The 19,849-nt window shown below is 45.2% G+C and overlaps 1 protein-coding gene across 1 annotated transcript in view; it reads left to right on the top strand.

The window, feature by feature from the left end:
* The window catches only part of kdm6a (lysine (K)-specific demethylase 6A), a 77,402-nt gene that overhangs the window by 20,310 nt on the left and 37,243 nt on the right, over positions 1 to 19,849 (top strand). The window contains exon 6 of the mRNA XM_061723261.1: positions 12,531 to 12,651. Within this exon, the coding sequence (XP_061579245.1) occupies positions 12,531 to 12,651 (121 nt within the window). The remainder of the gene's footprint in view (positions 1 to 12,530; positions 12,652 to 19,849) is intronic.

Genomic DNA, 19,849 nt, shown 5'->3' with positions numbered 1-19,849 from the left:
CAACTAGAATATGGTGTAAAAGTTAATTTATTTCAATAATTCAACTAGAATATGGTGTAAAAGTTAATCTATTTCAATAATTCAACTTAAAAGGTGAAACTAATATATTACCTAGTCTTATTACATGCAAAGCAAGATATTTTAAACCTTTATTTGTTATAATTTTGATGATGGAATTGTTTATTGATTTCATAAAATATTCTCTAATTTATTTTTTATTGGGGTTTTCATAAACTGTGAGCCATAATCAGAGCAGCGTCTTGCTGGTGCAGGTAACTGCTGCACGCAGTGACGGACGCTGGCTGATTTATGGTTCCGCGTTGCACCAACGCAGAGCTTACGGGGTAGGATACGTGGGACCGCGAACGTACGGTACGCGTCGCCGCGTAACATCATGCAGCCGCTTCTCGGCGAACACACGTTTTCTGTTTCTATCCATGGGTAGTGGTTCAGTTTGGCGTCTCTTTGTAGTTGGTGGTGGTGGAACGCCAAAATAATTACTTAATGGCGCTTGCTTCTTGGACATTTTGACGAGACGTGTCAGGGTTTGTTCAGTAAAGCTGATCCTTACCTTTCTCCCTGCGCAACCCACAGCAGCAACGGACGCGCTGTGATTGGCCAGCCCAGTACCAACTTTGAGTGGCAGTTCTGGGGTATTCTGGTCTGGCCACAACCAATAATATGAGCCCCAGCTGTTGGTACGCAAAAGCGCTTTGCAGCACAAGATTGACAGCGCACTGTGGATTTTGACGGCGCATGCGCTCTGGCGGCCCACTTATGTGCAGCCCTGTATATAATGCAATATCGTAGACAAATAAAAACCAGACTAAAATGTAGATTACAAAATAAAAACTGCTAAAATGTGTCTTCATTTTCGTTGACCAAAACCAGACGAGGTGAAATGTTCTACCAAAGATCCTTGATGACCATGTTTTCAGTAGTTTCCTCTGGTTTAGTTCTGCTGGGTGACGTTAGTCCTCAATCCCAGTCGCTGCAGCGGGGAATCAGATCCAGAAGATGCAGCTGCAGAGTTAGAGGCTGATGCCGTTAACGTAGAGCTCTAGGTTCACGTCAATTAAAAACAAAGTTACATAGAGAAATGCAGGGATCTGCTCTGGGGCTGGGAAAAGAAGAAGAGACCATCTTTGGATACACTTTCCTACATAGACGTGGAAAAGAAAACCCAATGTGTCGACGAAAAAGATGGGGAGAAATGCGGACAAATGTTGTAAACTCACATTAGAGTCTTCTATATCTGGAATGAGAACGTATTCTTGCGTCTATAAGGTAACACTAATGTAATAATAATAAGATAACCTTGTTTGAATTGTAAAATGGGTTTGGCTAAATACAATTTTTGACTAAAACTAGACTAAAATGTCGATTAAAACTAAACTAAAATGGTCATGGACAATTCTGACTAAAATGCTCAGACTTTTAGTCGACTGAAAATTGACAGGACTAAAAGGAGAATGAACGTGACTAAAACTAAAATGATAGCTTGACCTAAAGACTAAACTAAAATTGAAACAGGCTGCCAAAAACAACACTACAACTACCTTTTCCACAGTTTTAGATACAAATGGAGGGTTGGAAATTGGTCTATAATTGGCTAAGATGTCTGGGTCAAGAGAAGGTTTTTTTAAGTAAAGGTTTAATTACTGCAACTTTGAAAACCTGTGGTACATATCCTAAGTTTAGGGATAAGTTGATTTGGTCCAGTATTGTCGCGCCAATAAGAGAAAACATTTTTGAATAGTCGAGTCGGGATGGGGTCTAACATACATGTGGTTGACTTAGCTCTATTGACGAGTGAGGTCAGCTCAGGGAGGTCTATAGGATCAAAACAGTCTGGAGTCAAGTCAGAGCCTAGGGAAGTCGCTAAAGCTGAAGAAACGCCCACAACCGACTGGTTGATTTCTCCTCTAATTCTCATGATTTTACTGTTGAAGAAGCTCATAAAGTCCTCACTACTGAGAGCTGCAGGAATGCACGGCTCAACAGAGTTGTGACTCTTTGTCAGCCTGGCTACAGTGCTGAACAGAAAACGTGGGTTACTTTTGTTATCCTCTATCAACGATGAATAATAAGCTGTTCTAGCTTTGTAAAGGCCTTTTTTTATATATACTATTAGATTCTCTTTCCATTCACGATAGGAGTCTACAGACTTACAAGAGTACCACTTCCTTTCCATTTTACGCACTTTTTTGTTTCAACATGCGGATATCTGAATTATACGAGGGAGTTAAGCTCCTATGGTTAGAGACCCTCTTTCTCAAAGGAGCATCTGCATCTAAAGCTAAATCTGCATTTGACAGGTGCAGTGACTTGATAGTACTCACCACAGGATGGTAATCTTTCTGTTTCCTGTATGCCTGTGTGTGTGCGCTATTGTGATCTTTGTAGTGGTTTACCAAAAACAGTGCAGGTGTGAAACAGCTGCGTGTCGACGTTGAATATAGATCTTTTTTTTTTTTTCCATGTAATTGTGGTTGTGTTTCTATGGAGTCAAATTTTAAGATAAATGTGCTTAAATGAGGCTATAGGCTGTAAATGTAGAAGCTTGGACTTCCAATATGTCCAGTAGAAGCTGTTGGCCTGGCATAATTTGTGTGTACTACTCAAAGACGCATAATGCGCTCATTGACACATCGCAGAGCCAGAAGCCAGAAAGATTTAGCATGCTGAATATCAGAAGCACATCTGACCTACAGCCAACGAGCAAGAGAGTAGGGCAGGGATTGAGGTCACCGTGAGGAAGGGAAACCAAAGCGGAGGCCATGTTAACTCAACATTCAGCCAAGAGATAACACAGGAAAAAGCTGCAACATGGTAGCAAATCATCAGCTGCTTATTTCTTCCTGAGGTCCTTTTGCAAATGAAAAACTCAGCTGGGTTTCACATCTTGCATCGTTTAAAAAAAATAATTAGTGGCTCTAGTGGCCTTCATTGACGGCAACATGGGGACAGCACGGGATATAGGGCATTGGGGATTCAAACCTGGGCAGGATGCACGGTAGCCTCTGTACATGGAGCACCGGGCCAACCAGGTGAGCTGTCCTGCTCCCCCAACCGCAGGGAGACACGTATTTGACTATATTAGCCAGCTCTCTGCTCTAAAGGTTGAACTCTTGGTAGACAAAAGGTGCTGGTTTCCAGCCTCACACACATTCTATTGTTTTAGAGGCATGTTGTAATGAGCACATCCACTTTGCATTATGTTCTATTGTGTTTTTTTCCTCACTTATCTACCATTTTTAATAGTGGCAGGACACCTGCGCATCACTTGCCTCCATGCTGGCAACATCATTGTGTTTTTAGCTTCTTCCATGTGATGGATCGGTAATGTCTAGAGGGAGTTTTCATTGTATCCACCCTAAAGACTCACTTGGAACTGTTGAATTGTTTTTGTCGTTATTATTTATTATTATAATTATTCCAAAGGTCAGTGTCTCTCTCTGTGATCTTTTGAAGCATGTTTTTGGCTTAAACCCCAAAACATCAAGTTCACACAAGCATAAAGTGACATGATTATATTTTGTATCCAAAAGGTCAAATGTCAACTTCACTATGACAACAAAAAGAACTACACTTTTTTGTGATAAAATGCCTTAGTCAGAGTCCAAAATAAGCAACCATGAAATTCACTTTGAGGAAAAAAAATCTTCACAGGACCAAATGCTGCCAGTACAGTGGTTATTGATCGATGAGAACAAAAGAGACACATTAAAAAGGTCATCTACAACTATAGGCGCTTGCATACTGCCCCGTCTGTAACATTTACATAAAAGTGGGCCAACAATATTACTCCATTGGCCTTTACATACTGGCCCAAGCAAGAGAGAAAAGTCCTGCAAACGTGTGCGTGTTTGTGTGGTTCATTTTGTACATGGTAAATACATTTTGTAAAAGTCATAGTGGAGGACGTGATGTCAACTTACTTCATATTATAAGTGTCAAACAGGCTGAGCATGTGTAAGCGTGCATGGACAAAAGAAGCACGTGGAAAAAAAGAGTGCGTCTGTGCGCACAGCGTGCTGATGTGTGTAGAAGTTGACTGGGAAAGTTTGAGCAGTGTAACTAGACAGATTCAGTTGCATGTACGCCATCAGTACAGTAAATAAAAACGCTGTGTCCGGGTCTTCCTCACCAGCTGCTGTTTCATTTTATGAGCGGGTTTTAACTACGGCTATGTTCACACTATGTTTTACTTTGACAGTCTGAACGGCTCAAATCCGACCCAGGCCACTTTCATACGTGGACGTAAATCAGATTTATATCTGATCTGTGTCGAAGTGGCCGCTGACAGACTTTGACGTCACCACTCCTGGCTCCAACTCTGCATCCACACATACCTCTGTACAGCGATTGCAGCCACTTCACTACAAAAGGCCATCGTTAACATTTGTGCTCTCCTTTTTTCTTCAATTTCCTTCTTCCCTTCATCAGATGGGCGTAATATTGTTGGTTCTGACTGTGCAAGGACTTCCAGCTTGCTAGACAAACGCATGAATGTTTACTTGTGTAAACACCATGGAACCACGTGGCGTTGTTTTCTCCTGTGCATGCGTGTCACTTCAGGGCTGCGTGTCGTTCACACTTCAGTGTAATGAAGGTCACATTAAAATAACATGATCGACCATGCAAAAAATGTGGATTTTGTTGAAAAACTGAATTTGAGCATTAAGAACTGCAGTGTGAATGCTGCTCGTCCCTGGAGTGAAGTGTGACTGGTCGGCACATGTATAACGTGATCAGAAAGTTGGGCGGATGGCCCTTACATCCCCAACCCTTCTCTCCTTTTTTTTTTAATGCCTTTTTGACTACCTCGGGAGGTGGGAAAGAAGAGGTGATCCGATTTTACGCCATTCCAGAAAGCGGCTCTTGCACACAGGCACCGTGACTGACCTAATAGTGGGGTCGTTTAAGGCTCAGTCATTTCAAATTGGTGTTAAAGTTTGGTTTTCACTTCCAAGTTGAAGTTTAGGGTCTATAGAAAAATTTGAGTCCGAGTGTCAAACACATAGATAAAAAATGGCCTCTAGGGGGCGCCGTAAAATATGTAAACTGTTACAACTTTTCATTAGATTATCCAATTTTAACATATGAGGCATGTATGGATTCAGAATTAAAAGGAGAAACATGTATACCAAGCATTTGGTGACCAGATTAAAAAGAAATACACTTTTAGCCCAATATATTAAATGGACACAAGCAAAATTGTGCTTTTTTTGAAGATAAAGTCTGGGAATGTCCTCAAAGTTGCTATGAAACATGATTTTTACATGAAGTTATTGTAAATAAATGCTGTGTAATGACTCAACTGGATTTAAGATTTTTGTTCAGAATATCCCTATAGCATAAAGATAGCTAGGATACCCATACACAAATATGGCTGCATATAGCCGACGTGATATGAAGCACCCAAATTGCAGGCTAGGCCTTTTGTTATTGTTGCACTTCTTAATTATTTTACTGTTTTCATCCATATAGATAATACTGTGATTTTTCAAAAATAAGGTTATGGTAGAGTTAGTGTTAGGGTTAAGGTTAGAGTCCTATTCGACAAGGTCTTCTGCCCAAGAGTTCAACGTGACTTGAAAAGATCAACACGAGTGGACATCGTCTGGGACCAGTATCGTGCTTTGACAATCAAAGGAGGAACAAGAGAAAAACGAGGATCAGGCACCCGACAACGCATCTCTGGCACTGCCAAAGTCCCAAGAGATTGGCAGGCATTTCTGGCAAATGGAGATAATAAGACAGAACTGTTTTCATTCCTGTCAACTGTGGTTGTAACAAATGGACAGTTCCCAGATGACAAAGACGTCTTCATAACAGCAGATGATTGCGTCCACCATGTTGGAAACAGTCCTCCAATGGATCGCTGCAACCACGAGGAAGCTGACTCTCGTGTCCTAGTGCATCTTCTCCATGCCCTCCAAACAGCATCAGTTGGGATGGTCTACACAGATGTTGTCGTAATCCTGCTAATTTCCATCATATCAAGGCTTTGAATGCAACTGCAGAAATCTGGATCTGCTTCAAAACTGGGGTAAGCGATCCTTCTGCAAATTGATGCACGAAGTTCCACACTTGACAGAGGAGTTTGCAACTATCGTTGAGACTCCATTCCAAACCTCTCCAAGGCTGAAAGAAGTTGCAATAAACTTTGTCTGTAGGCTGTACTCCAGTGAATCAAATGAAGACAATGATGTTGATCTTCTTCGAATGAGACTATTCTCACAGAAGACGAGGGATGTTGAAAGAATCCCCCCAACAATGGCTGCTTTGGATCTACATCTCAAAAGGAGTGTCTTCCAAGCAAGCATCTGGACGACAGCCCACATATAAGTATGCACCTGTATGGATTTGAGTATTGTAGTATATATTCACAAAAAAAATAATGCATTTATTAATTAATTCATGTAGGTCAACAATGCCTGTCAACAACCCCACTGACCATGGGTGGAAAGAAGAGGACAGCAAACTTCTTCCCATTTGGACTACGCTACCACTTGCAAAAGACGTATTCCAACTAGATGTTAAGTGCGGTTGTACAAGTACTTGTAGCCTACAAGTCGACGTGCCAGTTCTCGGTGCAAGTGCATGAAGGCAAAGTTAAGGTGCACACATATGTGCAAGTGCACATGTCAGAACTTCTAAGACTGACATAGAATAAATCAAAGAAGTAAACCATAGTTATCATTGTAGAGTGAAGTTCTCAGAATAAATGTTAGCCCTATGGTCCTCTGTTCATTTTTGAATGCCAGAAAAACTATTGTTTCTCTTCTTGATTTACTTTTTTCCAGATATAAAGTTCTTTAGTGGAAATTTCTTGTGTATAAAATGATGGCGTGATGGCTTGATTGATTGGTTGGTTGGTTGGTTGGTTGGTTGGTTGGTTGATTGATTGATTGATTGATTGAAAAAAGTTGGGACTCCTGATCCTAAATCCATACATACAAAGATTATGGCTGTTACTACATTTTGGGCATAGAATAGAAGAGTGAGGAGCATTTTGATTTCAGTTTAATCGCCACACAGTATTGACTTAATGAAATAACATTAAAAAGTAAAATTCCTTAGCAACTGTGAGGATATTTTCAGACTTTATCTTTAAAAAAGCATCATTTTGCTTGTGTCCATTTAATATTTTGGGCTAAAGGTGTATTTATTTTTAATCTGGTCGCCAAATGCTTAGTATACAAGTTTCTCCTTTAATTCTGAATCCATACATACCTCATATGCTAAATGTGGCTAATCTAATCAAAAGTTGTTGCAGTTTACATATTTTACGGCGCCCCCTAGAGGCCATTTTTTATCTATGTGTTTGACACTCGGACTCAAATTGTTCTATAGACCCTAAACTTCAACTTAGAAATGAAAACCAAACTTTAACACCAATTTGAAATGACTGAGAAAAATTACATATGCATCCAACCCCACTATAAGGGGGAAATGTTACACAAACAAAAGCCACGTACGTTTCAATAACATTGGTAATTCTGTAATATTGCGCAACAGTAATATAAAATACTGTTATGTTACTCCATTTTTTTTTTCTTCAAAGTCATCTTCACATGTTGATATACATGGGAACTATCATTGCCAGGTTACTACCTGACAGTAACTACAGCTTGTAGCAGCCAGGATCATCTAAGCACGTTCCTCTCATTCTGACTACAGAACTTCATGAGTGTTTGTGAATGTTTACTCGAATGATGGCCTTCAGTGCTGTGTCTCTCTCCCCTCGCTCTACGGGTTTCCCCGACGGTATTCCCTTCATGACGATGACCTCAGCTTCTCTGTCATTGGCTGAAGCACACGGACAGGCGTCAGTGACTCCAGATACTTTGGCATGTTAAGCAGGCGTTACTAGTTAATGAAGACTTGGCTGCATATTGGCGTTGGACTCGTTGAATTCTTCGCAGATATCCATTCAGCCAACTGCAGACTGCCAGCCGATTAGTCACGGACCCACGGGTGAGCTCTGTGATTGTCAAATTGGGCCTAAAATTGTAAAGTTTGAAATCATTTGGTGACAGGATTGCTATATCTGTTTTTTACATTTATTTTTATTTTTTTTTATGACACCTGGACCCCAAATATATGCTCTCAATTAAAGTTGTTTTTTTTGTTTTTAAACACTGTTTCCCTTTATAGATTAGTTTCAATATAGTCAATTGAAATCATTTAAATAATAGACAATTTTATTATGCAGTTTTGCTTGTAAATACATTTTGGAAACTGGGCATAGATTGTCAACACAGCATGAAGTGTTTCACAGTTGGTGGATCCTGCGCTGGTGAGGCCCGGCTTTGGTGCCAACTTTGAAATTTTGCTGATAGAAGTTCTGATGTGGAAAGCATCAATGGCTGTGCCAGCTTTTTGAATCCGTGTGCGGACGTCTGATGGGTCTGGAGCTTGTTGGTTGGGGGAAGGGGAGACGCAACGCCGGGCCCTCGAGGACGGATTATGTCAACTTGAGCCCAAAGCTTACAGGAATGCTGAGCTGTCAAATTGTGAATGTTACTTCACTGGGTTGAAGAGTTTCTTACGGGCCTGGCTATCAAACTGGTCCGTTCAAGCTTGTGACAGTTGAATAAAACATACTTCAACAAATGAACAAAACTCTTCTATTCGTTCTGCTGCTGCTGAAAGTGTTTGGGATAAAAATACAGATTTGAATGAAGAGTAGCAGATAACTCCACTGGAGTTCTTTACCTTCTGCTAAGAGAATCTGCACCTTTTCTCTGTAAGATGCGCTTCTTTGAAGTAGAGAATAATTCTGTGATCATCCTTTCCCAGAGTTGTTCCCATGCTGTGTGTCACAGCTTGTTGTGCCAAAGAGCTTCACTTTGGATTCTGCCATTGAGGTAGGAGAGGAAAAACGCAGAGGGGAGGGACTAGATAACGGAGAGGGAGAGGGGGCATTGAGTTCAGCTGTGTGTGTGTGTGTGTCTGTGTGTGTTGCAAACATTCAGCAGTGAGCTCTGCTGTTTCATGCAGGAGAAGAGCTTCATGCTGACATGCAGTTGCCATTGTTGTCATAGCGACACAGTGAGTGGGTTCAAATGGAAACTTGTTTGTTTTTGTGTTAGAAAGCGCTCTTGTTTCTGCGAACAAATTTATGTCAGTTTTAGGACAGGAATGAGCACTAATGCTAACACGGTGGCGGTTTCCCAGCATGTCAGCGCCTAGAGACTGCTGAGGACAATGTCATTGTTATTGACAAAACATCGCTAAATTTGACTTGGTGGAAGAACCCGTATTTTTCTCCACAAACTTCAGTCAGTGTTGATTTATCGGTGCCTCTTGTTGGGTTTGAAGGATTTATTTGTTGTCGGCTGTGCTTTTTATGATGGATTATCAAAGAAATGCCTTTGGTCCAAGTGGACGAAAAATAGCTGCGTCCTGAGGATGCTTTCCCTGGTTGCATCGCTGGAAGGAGATGCTATCTGTTGCCATGGTTACTTGGACAGTGTCAGAAAGTAAGCGGCTCTTCTGGGAGAAACTTAGTATCAACACTCTGTAGCAGTATTCTGAGAAACTGCTTGATATCAAGAACATCCATCTGTATAATGCAGCAGCGTCATCCTGGGACAACAAGCTGTGAAACAAAATCAACCAAACTCCACAGCATCCTCCGCTAATGGCGCTTTTGCATTAGTACCGCCTTAACTCGGTTCTACCCGCCACGGCCCCGTTTTGCGCTTTTGCACTAGGGCTGAGGCGGGCAGAGCCGCACCAAGCCGATACTATTTCTGTAACCATTTCAGCGAGGTTCTAATCAGGGCTGAGCAGGGACTATTTCTGACGTCACCACCCTCCGCGCCTCTGATTGGTCGGGGGCGGGGCCGTCAAACGTTTGAATCAGGAAGCGGGAGTCAGCGCGAGAGCGACCCGCGGCTCGTGGCGATTTTATTATAAAGCGCAAAACGTCTGTTTGGTGATCCAACTCTGAGGTGCAGATGTTCATAAACCTGGGGGCTGACGAGAGAATTAAAAAAGGGATGTAGACGGGCTGTTTTTTTCTCAGCCGCTCGCGGCTCCAGCTGATTTCTCATCTGCGCCGACACGAACAAAGGTGTTGCGCAATCGAGTACGTCACAGCAGCTTCACCACAACCTGCCCGCTTCTCCCCTGGCTGTGGAAAAACAAACGGGGACAAAGGGGTAGAGCCGCGACGTGCCGTGCGGAGCCGAGCCGGGCTAAGGCGGTACTAATGCAAAAAGCGCCACAAATGAATCCTTTCAGGATGGCGGCTCGTTTAAACTGGAGTTGGTAACGCCCCAGTAATCCTGTAATTGGCTAGAAAATTTGAACGCTTACAACATTCACATCCAGCGAGGAGTGCATCGTGCTCGCTAAAGTGCGTGCATTTGAGCTGTACTGCGCGAGTAGTTTACATTACTACGAAACCTGAGGAATCAGAGACCACTTAGGATAAATGGGTCTTATAAATGATAAACCATTTCACACCAGCCTTTTTCAAGGGATGGCGTGTCGCCTGGAGCGGGAGTGTAATTGACATTCTGTAAACACGCCCCCTCAGTCGTTTGCGAGCTGCAGGTGGTGCCAAAGGGGGGGTGAGGGGTTGTTTCTTAAATTACCTACTTCTGAAAATAGTGGCAAATAGGGCTGTTCGATTAATCGATTTTAAATCGTAATCGCGATTATGTAATTAGAACGATGTTAAAACGTGAAAATCGTAAAATCGATTTTTCACTTTTTTTTTTAAACCTTGTCTGCACACATATTAATGATTGATACCATATTAATGATTGATGGAAATACCTCTCAATACCTGCGACAAGTGCCCCATGGGAGAGGCTCTTTAGTGTAGGAGGGGGCGTTGTAACATGCCACCGGGCATCCCTCAAGCCAGATGCGGTAGACCGGCTCGTGTTCCTTGCAAAAAACTTGCAAATGTGAATAGCAATTGTAATGACTGACATTACACACCTCTACCTCCTTCATGGGTTGCATTATTATTTAGCATGCAAAGACCCAGTTTAGTTTAATTAGAAAATGTCTTGTTTTATTTAATTGGAAATATAACTTACTGTATGTTTGCAAGTGCTGATTTGCTGATTTTTTTTTTTTTTTTTTTTTTTTTTTCAGAGATAAAACTTTATATTTTATTATATTTTTTAAAACTTTTTTTCAACTTATTTTACAGAGTTTTGCACTTTATTCATTCATTTTTGGTTTAATAAGAGCAAAGTTTGCACTTAAAGCCCAATGGGGCAAATGTTCAATAAAAAAACAGCATATTTGAAATCGTTTCTTTGCCTTTTGTCCATTCACAAAATAATCGTAATCGAAAATCGGATTTTGAGAGAAAAAAATCGAGATTTTATTTTTGGGCAAAATCGAACAGCCCTAGTGGCAAATATCACAGATACACTTACCAACGGCAAATTTTAAATTGTCGCATTAGCCAAGTGTTAGTTGGGAGCGCTGACAGCCACTCTTCATGGAGCAGGATGCTGAATCTTCCAGTTTGTTTCTAAACGGTAAACTTGGACCTCAGGGTTTGCTGGTGTTGGTAATTGTCCGTTCAGACTGGATGAAATGCTAAGTTCATGCATCAAAGCCTCTGAGTCTTTCCTGTGTCATATTTCATCTACTCATTTTATTAAGGTGCTGATATGATGAGCACAAAGCAACGGGATTCTCCTCCAGTAGTAACGCCAGAGGTCCCAAAAGAAAGCTTCAGAAGTCCCCGTAATGCATTATTCATATACTTTTGTAGCAACTCTGCAGTTGGTTGACTGTAAGCTCAGCTCTGCCGACTTGCATGAACTTCATTGGGAAATATGGTAATAAAAAATATCTATATTAAGAGGGAAGTTAAATTGATGTCTTCCTTCACTTATCACAAGTGCCTGTCCACGATTGCGAAGGACCCAGAGATCTGATTTGCTTCGAATACAATGTGGATAGAAGTTTTCTTTTATGGATCAGAAATGTACTCAGTGATTCAGGTCTGGAGCCAGTTTTTGTATTCAAGTAGGAGATGTGAAGGACCGTCTCAGCAGGTCTGTGTAGCATCTGGGAATTAAGACATCCCCCTTCCTTCCTCTTGCTTCTGTACACTGCTGCACTCATTTATTAACTTCATATAGTTTTTGCTTTCCACAAATTGAACGTAAGACAAAACTTTTCATTTATATCTTTTGTGTCTTCAAACGCACCGTATGTGCTGTCCTTCACCCATTGGCTGTTCCACCCTGTCAGTCACAGATCTCTTCCTGAAAGGGGCGTGGTTAGCATCCGCTTATTGTCATTAAAACTAAAGAGTGAAACGGGCCCTTTAGAGCCACAGCAAAACCGACGATAGACGGAACTATTGTACTTGTGCAGTATTTGGAGCTGAAACCTGGAATGTGTGGTCGTTTGTGTCAACTCGTTTAAAAAAGATTTACTGTACGTCTGCTGTCGTAATGTGATGAGTTTAACTGTGGTGTCAAATTTTCATATCGAGCATGATGTTTTCTCTTTGTCTTTTTTATGTATTTTAGGGCAATCAAGGCATTCCAGGAGGTGCTTTACATCGACCCCAGTTTTTCAAGAGCGAAGGAGATTCACCTGAGACTGGGCCTCATGTTTAAAGTTAACACAGACTATGAATCAAGCTTAAAGGTAATTCTGAACGGTTAGAAAAAAAAATGTGCAAATTGTTATCTTCCCTTAATTTGATAGGACTCTGAAGGGCAACTGCTCGATCCGAAAATGGGCCAGAAATCTCACATTAGCCCATTATTACCAAACAATGTAACCAATGTTGAAAGAATCCCATTAACCTTTGCTAAAGTGTGTTATTAGGAAGTGCAGTTATCATCATAAAGTGATTCAATTACAGCAGAGCTGACATAGAGCCTGAGATGAGTAAAGACGCAGTGTTAATAACAGTGTTAATTTAACAAGCACTCCTCAAAAAGCCAGAGGCTGCGCTCGGAAAAACAAAATACACCTGATGAGTCAGTATGTCGTAGAATGTCTGGACTTTGACTGGGCTATCGAAACATCCTGTTACCTTTTCTTTTTCCAATCACGCCGTTGTAGACTCTCTGGTGTGCTCGGGGTCATCGCCAAACAAACAATTGGTTGAAAAGTTCTGGGTTTCCTGAAGGACAGACGGCCTTAGTTTGACTGTGGAGCACTTAGGTGTACCGTATTTTCCACACTATAAGACGCACTTAAATCCTTAATTTTTCTCAAAAAACGGCCATGTGCCCTATAATCAGAGGCACCTAATGTATGAATTTTGTTGTGCTTACTGGCGTCAAACCGATTTTATGTGGTACACTGCAACCGGAAATCTGTCAACATGTTTTAGTGACTTTGGTAGCGACGGAGCCGCTCCGCTTGATTGATGGACACATTAAAGTCGGTCCTTGGTTGGATACGGGTTGCAACATCAGACAACGTTAGATAAGTAATTATGTAGCGCTGGCAAGCAACCATCATCCAACATCTAGTCAATGTTACTTCACTACAATTAGACGTCAAGCCAACATTGGGTTTTTCACGCAAACCCAATTTTCAAATCTGTATCATAATCCAGTTATAATCAAATGTTGTTCCAACATCACACTAACTTCAGGTGTCCGCTATCGCTGGCAACGATGAACCAATCGGAGAACAGGACGTAGTACGACGCTAACCACCTCCACTTTTTTATTTGTGGATTCATGGATGACAAAGGATTTAAAATGTGAATTTATTTTTCTGATTTAGTTACAGCTGAAACGATATTCTGAGTTATTGTTAATAAAGTTTGACTTACCAGACTGTTTTGTTTATCTTTATATATGTTTGAACGTGCGCCTTATAATCCGGTGGCCCTAATGGTCCGCAAGATACGGTCCACAAAAGCTTGTGGTTGACTCGGTGACTGCAGGCTGCTCACATCCCGTGGTTGTAAATCAAGGCATAATCATAACCTACGGCTGCCGTGTTTGACATTTGGTTTGAGGTGATTGTTTTGAAATGCTGTTTGGTTTTCACAAAACCCAGTGTTGTGCTTTATGACCAAACATCTCTAGGCAAGGCAAGTTTATTTGTATAGCACAATTCAGCACAAGGTGATTCAAAGTACTTTACATCAACATTAAACAGTAAATAACAAATAAAATGATAAGAAAAGAGGTAAAATAACAAAAAGCACAAGTTGTTAAAAAGTAAGGGCAGTAGAGTACAGCAGGTAAGTATTTAATTTAAGAGTAAGCTTCAGTAAACAGTAATGTTTTAGCCCTGATTTAAAGGAGCTGACAGTTTGACCTCTAGTTTAGGTCTGAAGTCTCTCAGCTTCTCCAGATGTAATTCTGCAAACCTAACCTATCCTACCTTGATGTTTTTAGAGAGAAGAGGCTTTCCCCTAAGAAGTCAAACTTGTTCAGTCTTAAAAATGTTGAACGCGTCATGAACGTTTATTCAGCATGATAACTGAGGCCTTTAGAGTTTGAGATGTAGCTGAGGTTGTGCACCGACTCTGCACCTGACCTTGCTCAGGCATCCTCTGAAGATCAGTCACGGTCTTGTTTTTCACTTGTGAATAATCTTTTTCACTGTAAAATTCTGGATTCCAAGTTATGATTAGGCCTTAGCTTGCATCCGATTACTGGGCAGCAACAGTTTCTTCTCAAATATTTTAGTATTAATTCCTCCTCAGGAAATATTTGGCTTTCCAAGTATCATAATTACAACTAGAACTGAATTAAAATAAAGCAGTGTGGGGATATAAACTACGTATATGGGTTTTCACTGCAGACATTTATGTTGATAATATGAATACAGTAATCCCTCGCTATAACGCGGTTCACCTTTCACGCCTTGCTGCTTCACAGATTTTTGTATTGTGCATTGTGTTCTTCATTCTGATTGACTAAAAAGTCTCCCTGCTTCTGCACTTGCTGTGTGTCAATAACGTTATGGTTTAATATGTACTGTGCATGTACGTAAAACAGCTTGCCAGATTTAAGTTTGCAAATTTTTTCCAAAACCAATAATGTCGACAAAACGTTCTGCACCGATTCTCCCGTTCAAAGCGTTACTCTGGTGGCGGTGCTGATCTCCGCAGTTTGAAGCCTTGCATAATAATAAAAATAAATAAAGGTTACTACCTCACGAATTTCACCCATCACGGGTTTTTTTTGGAACGTAACCCCCGCGAAAAAACGAGGGATTTCTGTATTATTCATCATTTAACAGAAGCTAATATACAACACCGCAGGCAAGAAATCATGAATAAGTATAGCATTTAAACAGTCTTCAGTACTGATGCTCGAACAGACGAGCACAGCAAGTTTATTGGCTAAATACGAAAACAAAATACGGTTTTTTACCCCCATGTTAAAAGGATAAACTTGTATTTCAGAGCTGGATTTCATGGTTTGTTTTTTGTGTGTAAGTAACCTCCCACTTTTGGAACGAGAGGTTAGTCTCATTTAGTTAACAGAACATTAATCTATTAATTATATTAGCCTTGTCACGGCTCAGACAGGACAGAGAACCCACATGCACAACACCAGGCAGAATCAGAGTCCAAGAGGCTTTATTCGGGTCCAAGGCAGGCAGGGGTCAAAACCGGGCAGACAGGCAGATCAGGCAAACAAGTCCAAGGGGACAGGCAAAAATCAAAAAACCGAGAGTCATACCGGGAGTCATGCAGGGTTACAGGCAGGCAGGCAGGAACAGGACAGAAATCAGGAAGGCTGGAAAGCGAGGCAAAAGCACACGACAATCTGGCAACAGGTATGAGGGAATCGGCAGGTTTAAGAAGGGGAAACTGATGAGGGAAACCAGGTGTGGAGCTGGGCCAGGGAAGCACAGGTGAAGGGAATGAGGCTGATGAGGGTGGCAGGATCCAGATGACAGGAGAGTGAGTTAAACAGTAAAAAAAACCTATCCTACACTGTGAAACTGTGACAGAACCCCCCCCCTCAAGGGACAGATTCCAGATGTCCCAAAACCACCCACCCAGGGCGGGAGGAGGGTGTCCGGAGGAGGGTCCCGGCCAACAAACGGCCAAAGCTCCGGGGGCCGTCCTCGGTGCCGGGCAGACCGGTGAGGCAGTTCGGGGGGTCGCCCTTGGGGCGTAACAGGCGGATCCGGGGGTCGGTCTCGGGGCTTGGCAGGCTGGTCAGGGGGTCGGTCTGGGGGCTTGGCAGGCTGGTCCGGGGGTCGGTCTGGGGGCTTGGCAGGCTGGTCAGGGGGTCGGTCTGGGGGCTTGGCATGCTGGTCAGGGGGTCGGTCTCGGGGCTTGGCATGCTGGTCAGGGGGTCGGTCTCGGGGCTTGGCAGGCGGGTCAGGGGGTCGGTCTCGGGGCTTGGCAGGCGGGTCAGGGGGTCGGTCTCGGGGCTTGGCAGGCGGGTCAGGGGGTCGGTCTCGGGGCTTGGCAGGCGGGTCCGGGGGTCGGTCTCGGGGCTTGGCAGGCGGGTCCGGGGGTCGGTCTCGGGGCTTGGCAGGCGGGTCCGGGGGTCGGTCTCGGGGCTTGGCAGGCGGATCCGGGGGTCGGTCTCGGGGCTTGGCAGGCGGGTCAGGGGGTCGGTCTCGGGGCTTGGCAGGCGGGTCAGGGGGTCGGTCTCGGGGCTTGGCAGGCGGGTCAGGGGGTCGGTCTCGGGGCTTGGCAGGCGGGTCAGGGGGTCGGTCTCGGGGCTTGGCAGGCGGGTCAGGGGGTCGGTCTCGGGGCTTGGCAGGCTGGTCAGGGGGTCGGTCTCGGGGCTTGGCAGGCTGGTCAGGGGGTCGGTCTGGGAGTGCGGCAGGCTGGTCAGGGGGTCGGTCTGGGAGTGCGGCAGGCTGGTCAGGGGGTCGGTCTGGGACTGCGGCAGGCTGGTCAGGGGGTCGGTCTGGGACTGCGGCAGGCTGGTCAGGGGGTCGGTCTGGGACTGCGGCAGGCTGGTCAGGGGGTCGGTCTGGGACTGCGGCAGGCTGGTCAGGGGGTCGGTCTGGGACTGCGGCAGGCTGGTCAGGGGGTCGGTCTGGGAGTGCGGCAGGCTGGTCAGGGGGTCGGTCTGGGACTGCGGCAGGCTGGTCAGGGGGTCGGTCTGGGACTGCGGCAGGCTGGTCAGGGGGTCGGTCTGGGACTGCGGCAGACTGGTCAGGGGGTCGGTCTGGGACTGCGGCAGACTGGTCAGGGGGTCGGTCTGGGACTGCGGCAGACTGGTCAGGGGGTCGGTCTGGGACTGCGGCAGACTGGTCAGGGGGTCGGTCTGGGACTGCGGCAGACTGGTCAGGGGGTCGGTCTGGGACTGCGGCAGATCCACCCAGGATCGCCTCAGGAACAAGAGTCGGGGCAGACAGGAGGCGGGGAGCCGGAGTCGGGGCAGACAGGAGGCGGGGAGCCGGAGTCGGGGCAGACAGGAGGCGGGGAGCCGGAACCGGGGCAGACAGGAGGCGGGGGGCCGGAACCGGGGCAGACAGCAGGCGGGGGGCCGGAACCGGGGCAGACAGGATGCGGGGGGCCGGAACCGGGGCAGACAGGATGCGGGGGGCCGGAACCGGGGCAGACAGGATGCGGGGGGCCGGAACCGGGGCAGACAGGATGCGGGGGGCCGGAACCGGGGCAGACAGGATGCGGGGGGCCGGAACCGGGGCAGACAGGATGCGGGGGGCCGGAACAGGGGCAGACAGGATGCGGGGGGCCGGAACAGGGGCAGACAGGATGCGGGGGGCCGGAACAGGAGCAGACAGGATGCGGGGGGCCGGAACAGGAGCAGACAGGATGCGGGGGGCCGGAACAGGAGCAGACAGGATGCGGGGGGCCGGAACAGGAGCAGACAGGATGCGGGGGGCCGGAACAGGAGCCGGAGCAGGAGCTGGAGCTGGAACAGGAGCCGGAGCAGGAGCTGGAGCTGGAACAGGAGCCGGAGCAGCAGCTGGAACAGGAGCCGGAGCAGGAGCCGGAGCAGGAGCTGGAGCCGGAACAAGCTGGGGCTGGCGCTGACGCCGTCGTCGTTGCCTGCCCTGAAGGCTCCTGGGCCCACCCAGAGCCAGGCGTGTTCCCCAAAAGGGGTCCCAATACTCCTCCTCCTTGGCCCAGCGCATGTTATCAGCCGATTCTCTGGGAGCAGGAACAAGCTGGGGCTGGGGCCGACGCCGTCGTTGTCTCCCCTGAGCCTGCAGGCTCCTGGGCCCACCCAGAGCCAGGCGTGTTCCCCAGAAAGGGGGAAGAGACTGGGGTGTGTCCGGGGCCACCTCGGGAACAGCAACAGGCTGGAACTGGGGGCATGTCTCTGTCCCCTTCACCGTACGGTGGTAGAACGCCACTTGGTCCCCATAAAAAAAATCCCACAAATCCTCTTCCTTACGTGGTAGGTCCATGTTGGCTGGGTTCAGTCTTGGCCAGATTGTACTGTCACGGCTCAGACAGGACAGAGAACCCACATGCACAACACCAGGCAGAATCAGAGTCCAAGAGGCTTTATTCGGGTCCAAGGCAGGCAGGGGTCAAAACCGGGCAGACAGGCAGATCAGGCAAACAAGTCCAAGGGGACAGGCAAAAATCAAAAAACCGAGAGTCATACCGGGAGTCATGCAGGGTTACAGGCAGGCAGGCAGGAACAGGACAGAAATCAGGAAGGCTGGAAAGCGAGGCAAAAGCACACGACAATCTGGCAACAGGTATGAGGGAATCGGCAGGTTTAAGAAGGGGAAACTGATGAGGGAAACCAGGTGTGGAGCTGGGCCAGGGAAGCACAGGTGAAGGGAATGAGGCTGATGAGGGTGGCAGGATCCAGATGACAGGAGAGTGAGTTAAACAGTAAAAAAAACCTATCCTACACTGTGAAACTGTGACAAGCCTAGAAGTAAATATTGACATGAGAGAAGCTGTTCGCCCGACTGAGCAGACGCCTTTTTAGATTAAATAAGCTGGCGGGTCACCTGCACTGCGTGAGTAAAAAAAAAAAAACGTTGAACATATATGGGCCTGAGACGTCAAAACGACGCCGTGCCTACGGCGTGTGGTACGCGTCGACGCAGACCACACGCGTTACTGACGTGCACCTCCCGAAAATTGTAACTACGCATCGAGGCGACGCAGACCACATGCAGACCGAGAGGGCTGTGATTGGTTCGCCTGGTAGCAACGCATTTCCTGTTTCCGGTTTGAAGCAGTCGTGAACTTTCAGCGCTCTTTTCTTCGTGTATGTGTGTTGTTGTTTTTTTTTTTTTTTGTTTTTTTTGCACAATAGTTGTCCTTATCTCTTTGATTCACTGTGATCGGAAATAGTTGGATAAACCATTCAGGAAAAGATCGCGAATTAGCGGTCACGGGGGGTACTGCACCGCGGAGAAATGGAGTGATGGAGAAGTCCGAAGGTTCAGGAAGGCGTCACGGTGACGGCGTGTGCTCTGCGTTGGTTTGACGCAGAACCTTAATTCAGGCTTAACAAGGGTCTCTGGTTTAACCTATGGCTGTAGTTTACTCTGATTTTCCTGCATCCTTTTAAGGGATCGGCTGCCATCTGATAGCTGGCTTTGTTGTGCTCCAGACCCTCACAGGAGATTTTATAATGCACTGTACTTCACCGAGATGATATTGAGCCTTGCAGAGCATTGTGGTGGTGGTGTTTGTTTGTTTTTTTTTTTTTTTTTTTTTTTTACATTTAGATTTAAAAAGATGTGGATGTTGGAGTTGGTCCTGTTACGTTGTTAAAATAAACATTTCTTGCACAGGTTAGATGGTCAAACTAGTTTTTGTAAGTTGTGCTCGTTGAAAAGCATTGGCAGTGGACTGTATATGATAGGTGTTGACAATAATATGTCACTCCTTTAACAGTTGCATTTTCAATGGTGTGCTGTCTACAAGCTACTTAATACGTGTATATATTTACAT

Source organism: Cololabis saira, chromosome 6 (genome assembly GCF_033807715.1).
Source record: "Cololabis saira isolate AMF1-May2022 chromosome 6, fColSai1.1, whole genome shotgun sequence".
NCBI lineage: Eukaryota > Metazoa > Chordata > Actinopteri > Beloniformes > Belonidae > Cololabis > Cololabis saira.
This window is presented reverse-complemented; position numbering and strand designations above follow the sequence as displayed.